At 36.7% G+C, this 14,397-nt stretch overlaps 2 protein-coding genes across 2 annotated transcripts in view; one reads left to right on the forward strand and one right to left on the reverse strand.

Moving 5' to 3' along the window:
* LOC125233570 (guanylate cyclase 32E-like) overlaps positions 1 to 14,397 on the forward strand; it is a 221,132-nt gene that overhangs the window by 7,544 nt on the left and 199,191 nt on the right. The gene's annotated exons all lie outside the window — the stretch shown is intronic.
* On the reverse strand, positions 5,869 to 6,710 carry LOC125233273 (3-oxoacyl-[acyl-carrier-protein] reductase FabG-like). The gene has a single exon (XM_048139219.1). It carries the CDS (start codon positions 6,671 to 6,673, stop codon positions 5,915 to 5,917), a length of 759 nt encoding a protein of 252 aa, XP_047995176.1. The 5' UTR covers positions 6,674 to 6,710; the 3' UTR covers positions 5,869 to 5,914.

Below are 14,397 nucleotides of genomic sequence, written 5' to 3' on the forward strand. Positions count from 1 at the left end.
CAGCTTGAAATTTTAAACCAAAAAATCTGTCAGAATCGTCCACAGCATGCTAAAGTTTTTTTCTTACACGACAATGCTCGCCCACACATTGCAAAAGTGACTCGGCTAAAGCTATTGGAGCTAGGTTGGAAAGTGATACCTCATCCACCGTACTCTCCAGACTTGGCACCTACGGATTACGCATTGTTCAGATCGCTAAGCAATGCCTTGAATGAAAAAAGTTCGATGATCAAGCCCATCTACGACAGTACATAGCTGAGTTTTTTGAATCTAAACCTAAGAACTTCTTCGCCGATGCTATTCATTCTTTACCAGAACGATGGAGACAAGTAGTAGATAACGAAGGCCGTTATATTTTTGATAAATGATAAAAATAATAAATTAAATAAAAATTACAACATTGGTTATGATTCGCTCATTACTTTCTTACCAACCCAATATTATGAAATGAAATTATAGATTGGAATTTTAAATTGATTCAATTATAGGTATAAAACATGAACTTCGACACATTATATTGAGGCACACTTCGGACACTGGCGATCAAATATATGAAAGAGGCGCGTTCCTAGCACACAGTCTAAGCTCGTGTAGGTGAACGCGTACTATGCTTGTATGAGTGACATATGACAGGTCGACTGTTCGCGTTTTTGACAGGCGGTAACTGTCAGGTAACCGAGAGGGGGTGGGCGGCACTTTCAGTGGGGAGCGGAAGTGGCCATACTGTATGATAATACTCTTTTTTATACTGTGATTGAGGTATCACTTTTGCGCCTAACTGCACTGCAGAATTGCATGGAAAAATTATGAAAGAAGTCATTGATTAATTCGCCACGCAAAAAAAGCGTTGGTGGACTAGCGGTAAGAGCGTGCGACTTTCGATACGGAGGTCGCGGGTTCGAACCCGGCTCGTACCAATGAGTTTTTCTAAACTTATGCGCGAAATGTCATTTGAAATTTACCAGTCGCATTTCGGTGGAGGAAAACATCGTGAGGAAACCGGACGAATTTCAATAAGGCCTAGTTACCCTTCGGGTTGGAAGGTCAGATGGCAGTGGCTTTCGTAAAAACTAGTGCCTACTCCAAATCTTGGGATTAGTTGTCAAAGCGGACCCCAGGCGCCCATGAGCAGTGGCAAATGCCGGGATAACTAACGCAAGGATGATGATGACTAATTCGCCACGCACTTTTGCAGCCCACTGTACCTTATTTGTGTTTGAGGTTAGAAAAGCGGCCTTTGTCGATTCTCTTCAGCATTAAGTTCCGGTCGGTTAAGTCACGAAAGTATAATAATAGTACATTACGATACAAGTGCGTAAAAAAGGAAGTTCGAAACGAGTGGCGATAAATTAAAACACGATCGACTCGAGTTACTAAGATGTGAGATAAGTTAGATGGCCCTCCGAAGTTTCGACCTGACATATAAAAAACCACTTCTCGCACTAGTGCGTAAACAAGAGCGTGTCGGGCCACGCTCAGTGTAGGGTTCCGTAGTTTTCCGTATTTTTTAAAAAACTACTGAACCTATCAAGTTCAAAACAATTTTCCTAGAAAGTCTGTATAAAGTTCTACTTTTGTGATTTTTTTCATATTTTTTAAACATATGGTTCAAAAGTTAGAGGGGGGGGGGACGCACTTTTTTTCCTTTAGGAGCGATTATTTCCGAAAATATTAATATTATCAAAAAACGATCTTAGTAAACCCTAATTCATTTTTAAATCCAACAATATATCACACGTTGGGGTTGGAATAAAAAAAAATCAGCCCCCACTTTACATGTAGGGGGGGTACCCTCATTAAACATTTTTTTCCATTTTTTATTTTTGCACTTTGTTGGCGTGATTGATATACATATTGGTACCAAATTTCAGCTGTCTAGTGCTAACGATTACTGAGATTATCCGCGGACGGACGGACGGACGGACGGTCGGACAGACAGACATGGAGAAACTATAAGGGTTCCTAGTTGACTACGGAACCCTAAAAAAACCATCTGTACTGAAACATTATTTATTTCGAAATGTCTGGCTGTAATTAGATAATTACTATAGATGAATAAGTTAAGGGGAGGGTTGTAACTCCATACATCAGTAAATGCGGGTTATTTGTATAGGCATAGTTAAGTGACATCTAGCGACAATCACGCGTCAATCTCGCGTCAACTAGCGTAAATTATCAGTACTGCTACTTGTCAATAGATGTCGCGACGAACGAAAAGTCTAATGCTCACCAAGTTTTAGCTAATATTACAATAGTATTAATCAGTATTCTGTTTTCAATTCCTTCTGCTTGTAATATAAGTTGTAAACTGTTCTAATATTCAATTTTTGGCAGACGAGACACAGTTGCCACCTAGTATCGAGTAGTGGTACTGATAATTCACGCTATTTGACGCGTGATTGTCGCTAGATGTCACTTAACTTTGCCTATACAAATAACTCGCATTTACTGATGTATGGAGTTACAACTCTTCCCTTACGTATTCCTCTATGATAATTACTAGGGTGTGCAAACCGGTTAACCGGTTAACCGAGAAACCGGTTAACAGAGAAACCGGTTAACCGAGAAACTGGTTAACCGACAAACCGGTTAACCGACAAACCGGTTAACCGACAAACCGGTTAACCGACAAACCGGTTAACCGAGACTTTTTGGCCTCTGTTAAAAACCGGTTTTTATAGTCTCTAACCGGTTAATAACCGAAACTGTATTTATTTCTCAAAATTTGGAAAATTAGCCATATAAAGTTTCAAAAATACGTAATTATTTAATGTTTTGTAATAATAAAGATTTATTCATTACTTTTCATTGACAACATTATTATCTGTAATGATTTTATTTTAAAAATTTTATACTCGTACCTTATTGTGATAATGAGGTAACTGCATGTCTACAGTCAGTGAGTCAGATTTACAATCCTTTGTTTAAAATTTTATTATAGACTTAATTGCACCGATAGCATGGTCGCGCGATAAACGATAAACCGTCAGGGTGCGTAACCAAAAGGCACAAACGCTCACGAAACGAAACGCTCGTAGATATCTATCTCTATCGCTCTTGCGTATTGGCGCGACAGAGCCAGACTACCTCGCGGCGTTTCGTTTTCGTTTGGCGTCGTAGAAATACCATTCGGCTATGGGGCCAGGGTGGCTAGCCGAATGGCACAATCGCTCACGAAACGCTCACGAAACGAAGCGCTAGTAGATATCTATCTCTATCGCGCTTGCGTATTGGCGCGACAGAGCCAGCGGCGTATCGCTTTCGTTTGGCGTCGGAGAAATGCCATTCGGCTACGGGGCCAGGCCGTCCTATATTCGCAGTTACAAATAGTGCGAAAAAGACAGCCTGACGTTTTATCGTTTATCACGCGACCATGCTTGCCTGCATGGAAAACAGAATCTGACTTGTATTAAGCTACTCTTTTGGATTTAAAGACATGATAAAATAGAAAATAGTGAGCAACTGATTACATTGCGCATACTAGGTAAAGGTATAATAATCTAACCACAAAATTAAATTTTGAAAAAACCCCTGACCGCGACATAGTAGACCGATTTTCATGAAACATGGCTAAGAACACTCCCGACTAACTCAACTTGCAGAAAAAAAAACTAAATCTAAATCGGTTTATCCGTTCGGTAGCTACGATGCCACAGACAGACACACACACGGACAGAGAGACAGACAGACAAACGAACAGACAGACAGACAGATAGACACGTCAGACTTATAACACCCCGGGCCCCGTTGCGTCGGGGGTTAGATTAGATTTAGATAGATTTCTTTATTTCATGATAAAAATTACACTATAAATTTGTTACATGCCAAAGTTATGTTTATCTTCTCATCATGATCATCGAAAATTACATTATTAATTGAAAATAATAAAATGAATATTTTCTCCCAATAAGGATCGTCATTTACAAATAGAAATACACAAAACACAATAAAATTAAGAAATGAAATAAAATCCGAAGTCAGGAAAAAAGAACCCCTGAAGAAGGGTTAAAAAAGGACGTTGGTAAATTTACTTTATAAATCAATAATAACCTACTATTATATGATCTGTGCTACTAGCAAATAGCTGCTAGGAACTCAAACCGCTTTTAGTCCTGACCAAAGGCAATCCAGGATTGGCCTGATTTCCCAGGTCACTGGCATAAAATTTGTGTACCTAGCCAACGTCACAACCGTTTACGCTTCGTAGCTAGGTCTCACTATAGTTCTATAGTGGTGGGAGGGCGGGACAGAGCCAGAATGGCTTTCGCTCATCAAGGATGGTCACTTCAGCGAAGCCGGCTGGATCTGCGTGCCTAGCCGAATTCACAAACGCTCACGATAATATCTATTTCGTAGCTATCTATCTCTATCGCTCTTGCATATTGGCGCGACAGAGCCAGACTACATTTCTGCGGCGTTTCGGTGGTGTTGCCATTCGGCTACGGGGCTAGTTAAGTGTCCAACTGTTGACGCTCGATATTAAATTAGGGCATTTTCAGAATTTGGGTCCCCCCATTTAGCAAAAGTTGTTAAAAAAAATTAACTCACTGTCAAAACTGACAGTTAGTTAATTTTTTTAACAAATTTTGTAATTTTTGTAAATTTTTAGACAGATTTTATGCTTAAATTAAGCATAAAATCTGTCTAAAAATTTACAAAAATTACAAAATTAGTTAAAAAATTAACTAAAGTAAATTTTCAGACAGATTTTATGCTTAAATTAAGCATAAAATCTGTCTGAAAATTTACTTTTTTTACATTCTAAATGTAGATTAGGTATCGCTTAAAGGTTTATGTACCAATTAACACAAAAACAATATTTTTATTGAAATTTCCGCTATTATTTCGGCGTTATTTTTAATTTACGCTATTTGATGCGTGATTGACACGTGATTGTCGCTAGATGTCACTACAAATAACCCACATTTACTGATGTATGGAATTACAACTCTCCCCTTACTTATCCCTCTATGGTCAGAATATAGTTACGGATGCTGTAAGTACTGACATCAGTACGGGCACATGCCGACGGAAAGTTTCCAAAATTCTGAAATTTTCACATAGGAAAACTTCGGAAACTTTCCATACTTTGTATGGATAATTGTGTGGATGGAGAGTTTCCATTTCATAAATTTAAATTCCCTTTATTTTTCGTGAAAGTTTCTTGAATTTTTCTAGAAATTTAAGATTTTTTTGGAAAGTTTCTGCAACTTGCACATCACTAGCTGTAAGCCATTGCGGTTATCGGAAAAGTATTGGTTTACTCTGTTACTAATGAAAGGATTATAAGTACCATGTATGGTGATAACAAATGATAACAGGCTTATTTAATTGTAAGGAGCAATAATTGATACTTTTAAAACTGACCAACATATGTTTCCGAACTTAAAAAAAAAACAGAGAAGAAAAATTGCGGCGTCTTTTAACAATTTTCAACTTTGCCTTAAATGTTTACCCACGTCACTCGCCTTTTTTGACCTCTCTTAAACATCGGCTGCATAACATAAAATACTATTTTCTATATAATAAATACATCTTTTTGATTGCCTGTTGTCAGTTGATAAAAATATCCGTTAAGCTTATGAATGATAAAAAAATGAATAGCACAGTTCCTATGCTTAAAATTGCTTATCGTAGAAGTACAATATGTTATTGGGTCAATATAGGACATATTTCCAGGAATTAGTATATTTTAGTAATTTTTAAATAAATATGAGGTATCGGTACGGGGGTGCGCGATAACTTATCGTTATCGCCTATCGCGTCCTTGCTTGTCTTACAAGTTATGAAAAAAATCCGAAAGCAGGAGGGGCAATGCTCCAAATTTTAGTTACAAGGACAATGGGATATCATATAAAATGGGTTAAGTTGCACATTATTTTACATATTTATTATCAACAGTCATACAATCATTTCAGGCCAAGCGTGCTCCATTGTCCGACACAAATGTGGATCCTGTTATGCTCCTTGCCTTATCACTTGCGAGAAACAGTATCAAGTCTGCAATCTCTTCCGGCTCGCCCATCCTCTTGAGAAGCGTTTTGGATTTCCAATACTCAAATAGCATGTCTGGGTTCTGTACCCCCGCATTCGCTAGTACATCGGTCTTGACGGGCCCCGGGTTGACACAGTTTACTCTTACCCCGTGTGGGGATAAGTCCAAAGCAACGCAGCGTGTAAAGTGATCCAACCCAGCTTTTGATACTGCATAAGACAGACAATCTCCCGAAGGAATGCGTAGAGAGATAACACTCGATATATTAACGATGTTGCCCTTAGTCTTAATTAAATGAGGCGCAGCTAAATGCGTCAAGTACACGACTGCACGTAGATTTGTGTTCATAATGTGGTCGAAATTCTCCATAATATTTTCGGCTAAAATCGACGCGTTTTTGCCAAATCCAGCATTATTGACAAGCACGTCTATCTGTCCAAACTTATTGATAGTTTTTTCCACAATCGTTTTGACTTCTTCGTCTTTGGAGACATCCGCCTTGATGATGAGATACTTGGCGTCGTGTTGTTCGCATTGCTGGGCGACTTGACTCAGCTTGGCCTCGTTCCTAGCTACCAGGACCACCTTGGCACCATCTTTGGCCAGAGCTACGGCCGTTGCAGCTCCTATTCCTGAACTCGCACCAGTCACTATTGCCACTTTATCGGTAAAACTCATTGCGTTATTGCTGTACGGCTGAAGGACAGGAACTATGCTTTTCATATGAGTCAATCGTTTATATAATTAAACTGATAATTAGATAATTTTTTTTAACGATAAATGAAAGATAGTATATCGATTGATATCACTTATTGATATCTGGCTTATTGACTTATTTCAGTAACAACCAAATTTAATATTCTAATCTAATAACTATGTCCATGGTAATTATGGAAATAAGAAAAGATAAAATTCCTATTTTAAAAACGCACGAACCCTCTGACGAAGGAAAATAAATATCGGACAGATTGAAAGTGCCAATATAGCAAGATTTCTCACAAATAGGTTTTTGGATTTCTAGACTTTTTGCTCCAATAGCTACTCCTAAATCTTATAACATATTCAAAGTAAATTGAATGACCTTAATGATACCTACGTGTACCCAATTTCATTTAAATTAGAACTCATTTACTTAAGTTATCGTATTACAAGAATTTGTATTAGTCATATTTTTATAAGAACGCATTTAAGTTCAGAACAGTGACATTTATTTGTTAGGAGATTTGTTCTCTTTGTTATGCTTACATATTAGTTTTCATTTGTGTTTTCATCAAATAATCAAAGATTTACATTAAAAGTAGTTTTAAAAAATACCTACACATTTCTATTAATCCAACATTCGCAAGTACAGATGTAGTGCGAAAAGATTTGCCTTCGTGTTGTTACGGAAACGTACGAACGTGTCATCTATTTCAGTCAGTCTCAGTACAAGATGTACTGACATTGACTGACCTAGCATGACAAATACGAACGTTTCCGGAGAAATACAAAGGAAACCCTTTTCGTACTACATCTGTAGTTAAGTGTGTTGCTGTTAGTATCTCGAGTTTCACTTCATATCGCAGATTTTCGGTGTCTAACCAATCATCGTTAGCGATCTTCAAGATCGTATAAAAAAAAAACAAATTGACGTAGCAACAAGTTAATCGGGTAAATAATTAATATTAATATGTATTTTTGCTTGTTAGGATCACCATCATCTTCATTAGCTTGCCCTTGTCCCAGTCACATGTCCATACCATGATAGAAGATTCGCTGTTGCTTTATTTAATATCATTGGGATAAAAAAAGCCCATTACTCAAGTGAGAAAATAGTATTTTATGCAACCGGCGTTTAAAGATAAAAAAAAGCGAGTAGCGAGGGTAACAATTTGAGGCAAAGCCGAAATAACTACTAACCTAACCTACCCATAAATATTTTTGTTTAGCGTGGTGATGCTCTCCAGCAACCCCACTTTGCGTTTTGGGTTTTTTTATCATACGAGGATTTAGTGCTCAATAGAATAGGTGCTGAATTTGTACTTCCTTGAAATAATTTGTACCCCTTTAGTTTAGGAATAAAAGCCAAATGAAGTTGGGGTTGCTGGAGAGGATCCTCCCAGCAACCCCCTACTCAATTTCCACATAGGCTCCAACTTTTCCAATAAATAAAAGGCTAGAATATTTAGTGCACATGGTTTTATTTTAATTTAGGTAAACTCGGTCTAACTTCATACATCGCAGTCGTAAAAAAACGTGTAAAAGTAGCAGATGCCAGACATTGTTTTAAATTGGTAAGTAAGTGAAGTAATAATAATAGATATATGAAAATAATGCTCAGGAAACGTACTAAATCGTGTTTACAGTATAAACTTAAAATATTAACAGTATAAAAAACCGGCCAAGAGCGTGTCGGGCCACGCTCAGTGTAGGGTTCCGTAGTTTTTCGTATTTTTCGAAAACTACTGAACCCATCAAGTTCAAAACAATTTTCCTAGAAAGTGTTTATAAAGTTCTACTTTTGTGATTTTTTTTCATATTTTTTAAACATATGGTTCAAAAGTTAGAGGGGGGGGGACGCACTTTTTTTTCCTTTAGCAGCGATTATTTCCGAAAATATGAATATTATCATAAAACGATTTTAGTAAACCCTTATTCATTTTTAAATACCTATCCAACAATATATCACACGTTAGGATTGCAATGAAAAAAAAATCACTCCCCACTTTACGTGTAGCCCCGGGGTACCCTAACAAAGCATTTTTTTTCCACTTTTTATTTTACCACTTTGTCGGCGTGATTGATATACATATTAGTACCAAATTTCAGCTTTGTAGTGCTAGGGTGCTACGGTCACTGAGATTTTCCGCGGAGGGACGGATGGACGGACAGACATGGCGAAACTATAAGGGTTCCTAGTTGACTACGGAACCCTAAAAATGATTTTCGTAAACCGAAGTCGAAAAAAAAACACTCCTCACTTTACGTGTAGGGGAGGTACCCTAATAAAACATTTTTTCCACTTTTTATTTTTTCACTTTGTCGGCGTGATTCATATTAATATACATATTGGCACCAAATGTCAGCTTTCTAGTGCTAACGAGATTATCCGCGGACGGACGGACGGACAGACAGACATGGCGAAACTATAAGGGTTCCTTTGTTGACTACGGAACCCTAAAAATAATAAGATGTCTGCTTATAATAGGCTTGCTTAAAGATTATAACACAATGCGGTGTACATTCCTTAATAAATCGCTCCCACGCTTGCTTCGCAAGGACTTGGTTGCCATAAATAATCGATTTATTCCGCTATTTAAGGATCCATCAGAAGTGCAAGTCATTACACGGCTCTACATAGCGCGTGTTTATTGGTCGAATAATTGATTCATGGAAAGGTTCGTAAGTAAAAACATCGACTGAAAGTAAAAACGCCCACTCAAATGGGAACATAATCTTGGCACCTTTTTACAACCTACAGCTTTTTCGGCGTAGCGCGTTTTCACATTATCCGATCCGATATCGGATGTCGGAAGGATTTCAAAGGCAAAATGAGGGCAAAATTCAACAGATGGCGGCTTAAACGTATGGGATATCGGTCCTACATCTGATATCGGATCGGATAATGTGAAAACGCACTTACGCCGTGTCTTGCGTGGGCGATGGTCGCGCGACGGCGATGCGACGCATACGAAATCAAACCTTATCGATATGGAAGTATGAGACGCGACGGCGACGGTCGCGCGACCGTCGCCCACGCAAGACACGGCGTTAGACGCCGACAAAGACGCAGTCTGGCTCTGTCGCGACAATAAGGAAGAGCAACAGAGATAGCTATGATGACGTTGATAACGATAGTGTCGTAAGCGTTTGTGCATGGTTACATACCCTGGGTACCTAACCTAGTCAACGTCGCAATACTCTTCGTAAGCGCAAAGAGGATCAAGTATGATACAGAGTTACTGTCAAACTAAAATATGTAATCACAGTGCATAGACTGCCATCTCTCGACACAAGCTTATAACTTTTAAACCTTAGTTTTGACAATTTGGCCCATATTCTAAGCTTGATATGTGTTAAAATGTCAAATATAAATATTAGCGCCATCTAGCCGAGCGTCCCCCAAAGGTGTAACACCATCTAGGCCACCGTATCTATTTCTATATGATTCTGAGGTACGTTTTTAGGGTTCCGTACCAAAAAGGTACTAAAGAAACCCTTATGGCGTCGCTCTATCCGTTTGTCTATCTGTCTGTCACATTTCTAAATATCTCGAGAACTACTTATGCTATCGACTTGAAATTTGGAATAGTTATGAACATTGTTAACCTCTACAAGTTGATTATTTTTTTATTTATATTAATTATAGAAAATGTCCAATATGCAAGGGGGGCAAACTGTAAATGTCAAGTTAGACATGGACATAGACATTTTATTAATAATATTATAAATATTACACGTTCATCAATAAAATTATTTAACAGCAATTAAATTAAGATTAATAGAATTTCAGTTACTAGGCCAAGTGGGGTATCGTTAGAAAGAGCACAAACTATACATATCAAAACTATTTTTTATATATTTTTTGTAGTGGGCAAAAAAGGAATTATAAAGAAAAATAAAAAAAATACCTTACCCCCCCTTATCTCCGAAGTTTACCAACCAAAAATTATGAAAATTTTAAGAAAGATTGGTTTTATGCCAAATATTACAGGAAAAATAAAATCGTGTCTGTATCTTGGAAACTTTTTTTAAATAAAAAAAAAACTTTTCAGATTTTAACTTTTAATTTAATCACCCTTGCAGATATATATCGTACTTTAAATTAATAAGAAATTTTACGTAACATATTATCTTTCAAACAGTTTGTAAATTCACCGAGAGATGGCGATATACCTATACTTCTAGTCACGTCTTTAAAGGTATATTAACACGATAAACGCCAGACCAAAATATTCAATTTTTGAAAAATAATAAGTTGATGTAAATTCATTCATTAGATTGACATGTATAAAGATATATATTTTATTTTGTTATTGGAATTGTAGTTAAATTTTAATGTAATTTAATGTAAGTAATATTTAGGATAAAACTAACTAGTTAAAAAGTTATTAAAAAAAACCCTCTCGCGGCCACCGGTGGCCCCCATGGCGGCTGTGAAGTGCATATTTCAAAAACCGGCCAAGAGCGTGTCGGGCCACGCTCAGTGTAGGGTTCCGTAGTTTTCCGTATTTTTCTCAAAAACTACTGAACCTATCAAGTTCAAAACAATTTTCCTAGAAAGTTTTTATAGAGATCTACTATTGTGATTTTTTTCATATTTTTTGAACATAGGGTTCAAAAGTTAGAGGGGGGGGGGGGGACGCACTTTTTTTCCTTTAGAAGCGATTATTTCCGAAAATATTAATATTATCAAAAAACGATCTTAGTAAACTCTTCTTCATTTTTTAATACCTATCCAACAATATATCACACGTTGGGGTTGGAATGAAAAAAAAATATCCGCCCCACTTTACATGTAGGGGGGGTACCCTAATAAAACATTTTTTTCCATTTTTTATTTTTGCACTTTGTTGGCGTGATTGATATACATATTACATATTGATACCAAATTTCAGCTTTCTAGTGCTTACGGTTACTGAGATTATCCGCGGACGGACGGACGGACGGACGGACGGACAGACATGGCGAAACTATAAGGGTTCCTAGTTGACTACGGAACCCTAAAAACCGTTACTGTGGCGCCACGCCGTTCCTCCCGCCGGCCACCTAACTAGCGTTAGAAGGAAAGGTCCTTTGGCTGACAAGGAAAATTAAACACCGAAGAGATTCAAACATGAACTCAAGAAAAAACCAGGTCCTCTGAAAGCAACTAGACGATTTTGTGTTCAATGTTGCAAAGATAGTGTGCAGAACTTAGGCCAGAAAGCGGCAAAGAACAAAACAAAGAAGTACTTGTTGCGTGGTATGCAATGACCACTATTGTCTACCTTGTTTTAAGAAACATGAGATTATTTTAACTGTTGAAAGTTTGTACGAATACGGAACCCTCGGTGGGCGAGTCCAACACGCACTTGGCCGGTTTTTTTTTTATTAGAATGTAGCTGTCTATACGGAGTTACATATGTCTTTGGTAAGCGTTTCGTAGCTAGCTTTCCCTATCGCTATTCTATAGTGGTGCGACAGAGCCACAATGCGCTTTGATAGCCACGTAGCGTCGAAGATTGTTACTTCGGCTAGGCCGAATGTCGGATATTTATTGCGTACATTCAAGTTCCTATATTTAGATGGTTTATTCTATTTTATTTATTAGAAAAAAATGGTTGGCTCTGTCACGCCACTGCAAAAGAACGATACGGAGAGCTATATACCGCGTGTGGATTTCATACGGCCGAATAATGTATCCAGTTATAGTATCTGATCATACGAATCGTATAGAATAATCATTTTCTTAAAAAGTGTTATTATTAAGAGTAATTTTTTTTTTATTGGGCCAAGCGACAAGGTACGCCGTCCAACTTAACCCTTAACACGGCAAGACATGAAGTAATGTAACCATGTATCTCTTTGCATGTTTTTAGGTATAGTTATCCCTTAAGAAATCCCTTAATGGGATAAGTTCGCCTTTGTACAAATGATGTGTGTGTTCTTTTTTTCTTTACTGTGTGTGTTCTTATCTTTGTACAATAAAGTGTATTACTACTACTACTAGTTATAGGTCAAAACGAACCATTTTTCAGAAAAAATAAATGAAAGTATTTTGAAAGTAGGATTTTCAGGACGTCCGTTAAAACGGACATTGCCAGGAATCTCACTGAGTGATGGCTCCAAAGGTAGTCCTAAAAAACGGACAACGCCGTCATAAGGTGTCCAAGAACAAAAATTAAATTACGTATTATAAAGTGAAAAAAACCTTAAATTATTAGAATAACACACTACTAAATAATTAAAAACACTTAAACAATCGTCAGAAGATTAAAAAAGACATATGATAACCCAAAAATATATTAAGTATATAAATGTTATTATGGTATACAATCAAAACATATTCATCCTTTAGCCTAAAGCCCAATGTTCTTATCTAATTTATAATTTCTATGGACCAGAGCATAATTCTTCTCGTTTAGTTTACCTATAAATGAGTTTCAATATTATAACTATTGGAAAAGTAAGGTAGGTAGTCAATACATACCTTCCCTTCCTGAAATACACGTTTTTTATTTGGTGGTTCAAAATGCCACCTTTTATGAAAATGTTAACTAAAACCTAATTATTTTTTCGCTGTTATGCCGATTATAATATAGTAATTCACATTTAAGACATATTATGTATATCGGTAGGTATACGGAATTAAAAATAATCTCGTTTCGAACCCGAACAACATCTGTCTGAACAAAAAATTATGTTTTCACGTCTGTCCCAATTGTAACGTGTAAAACTACCCACATTCAAAAATATTTAATAAATCTGTAAGTTTCTAAGCTACGGCTAGTTAAAAATTACAATTATTGTAAGTATTAAGACTAAATATGTAAATATTCAAACCATTCATTGTGGTCTCACAGTCTTGACTTTCTTGTTTCTTTATTAGAGTGACGACTGAATTCTGAGCACAGGAAAAGTTAACTTTCACATTAAAAATTACATATTTCTTGATCATATTGGCATCTGGCAACATAGTGGGATCATATTGATTCTCCTTAGCCAGAAATAGAAGCTGATATATAATTTTATTGCGTATCTCCTTAACATACTCCATGACTCCAGACTCTTGGTCCTTGGTGTTTGACATTAGGTATGGAAAGCTTTGCCAGAATATAAATGATTTCCTTTGTCTCTATACATGAGAAACTTTACTTTTTTAAGTCTGTTCTGAATTTTGTAGTGAGTCATCCAGCATTTTAAAGACCTAAAGGATCATAATATCTTTTTCATCAGCTTGAAGAGGTTTACTGAGTCAAAATTGTTTATACTACTAATTAAAGGCGGATTTTGCATTTGTTAATGAAAACCCACGTTATGTAAATTTAGTATTAAAGCATAGTTTGTATTTAAGCCCAGTAATTATAAAAACAATTCAGAATTTAACAAAAAACTTATTTAACCCATTTATGGCAATGTCCGTTTTCTGTCACTATTTTGATTGCCCATAAGTCGGCACTGTCCGTTTTTTAGGACATGCTGGATGGTTACATGGTTACCAGTAATATCGGCAATGTCACAAAATTGTGACACGAAATATTTCACAATTTCTGAATATGAAAAAATACATTATTGCATCAACTTTATACACGAAACTAAATTTTAACTCGTCTAGTAACAAAATCAACAGAAACAGTACACCTGGATGAATTAGTTTATATTTTATGACGTCACAAATGCACTTCGCCGCATATTCCGAAAATTCGAAATTTCAACTGTCG

Source organism: Leguminivora glycinivorella, chromosome 14, assembly GCF_023078275.1.
Source record: "Leguminivora glycinivorella isolate SPB_JAAS2020 chromosome 14, LegGlyc_1.1, whole genome shotgun sequence".
Taxonomy (NCBI): domain Eukaryota; kingdom Metazoa; phylum Arthropoda; class Insecta; order Lepidoptera; family Tortricidae; genus Leguminivora; species Leguminivora glycinivorella.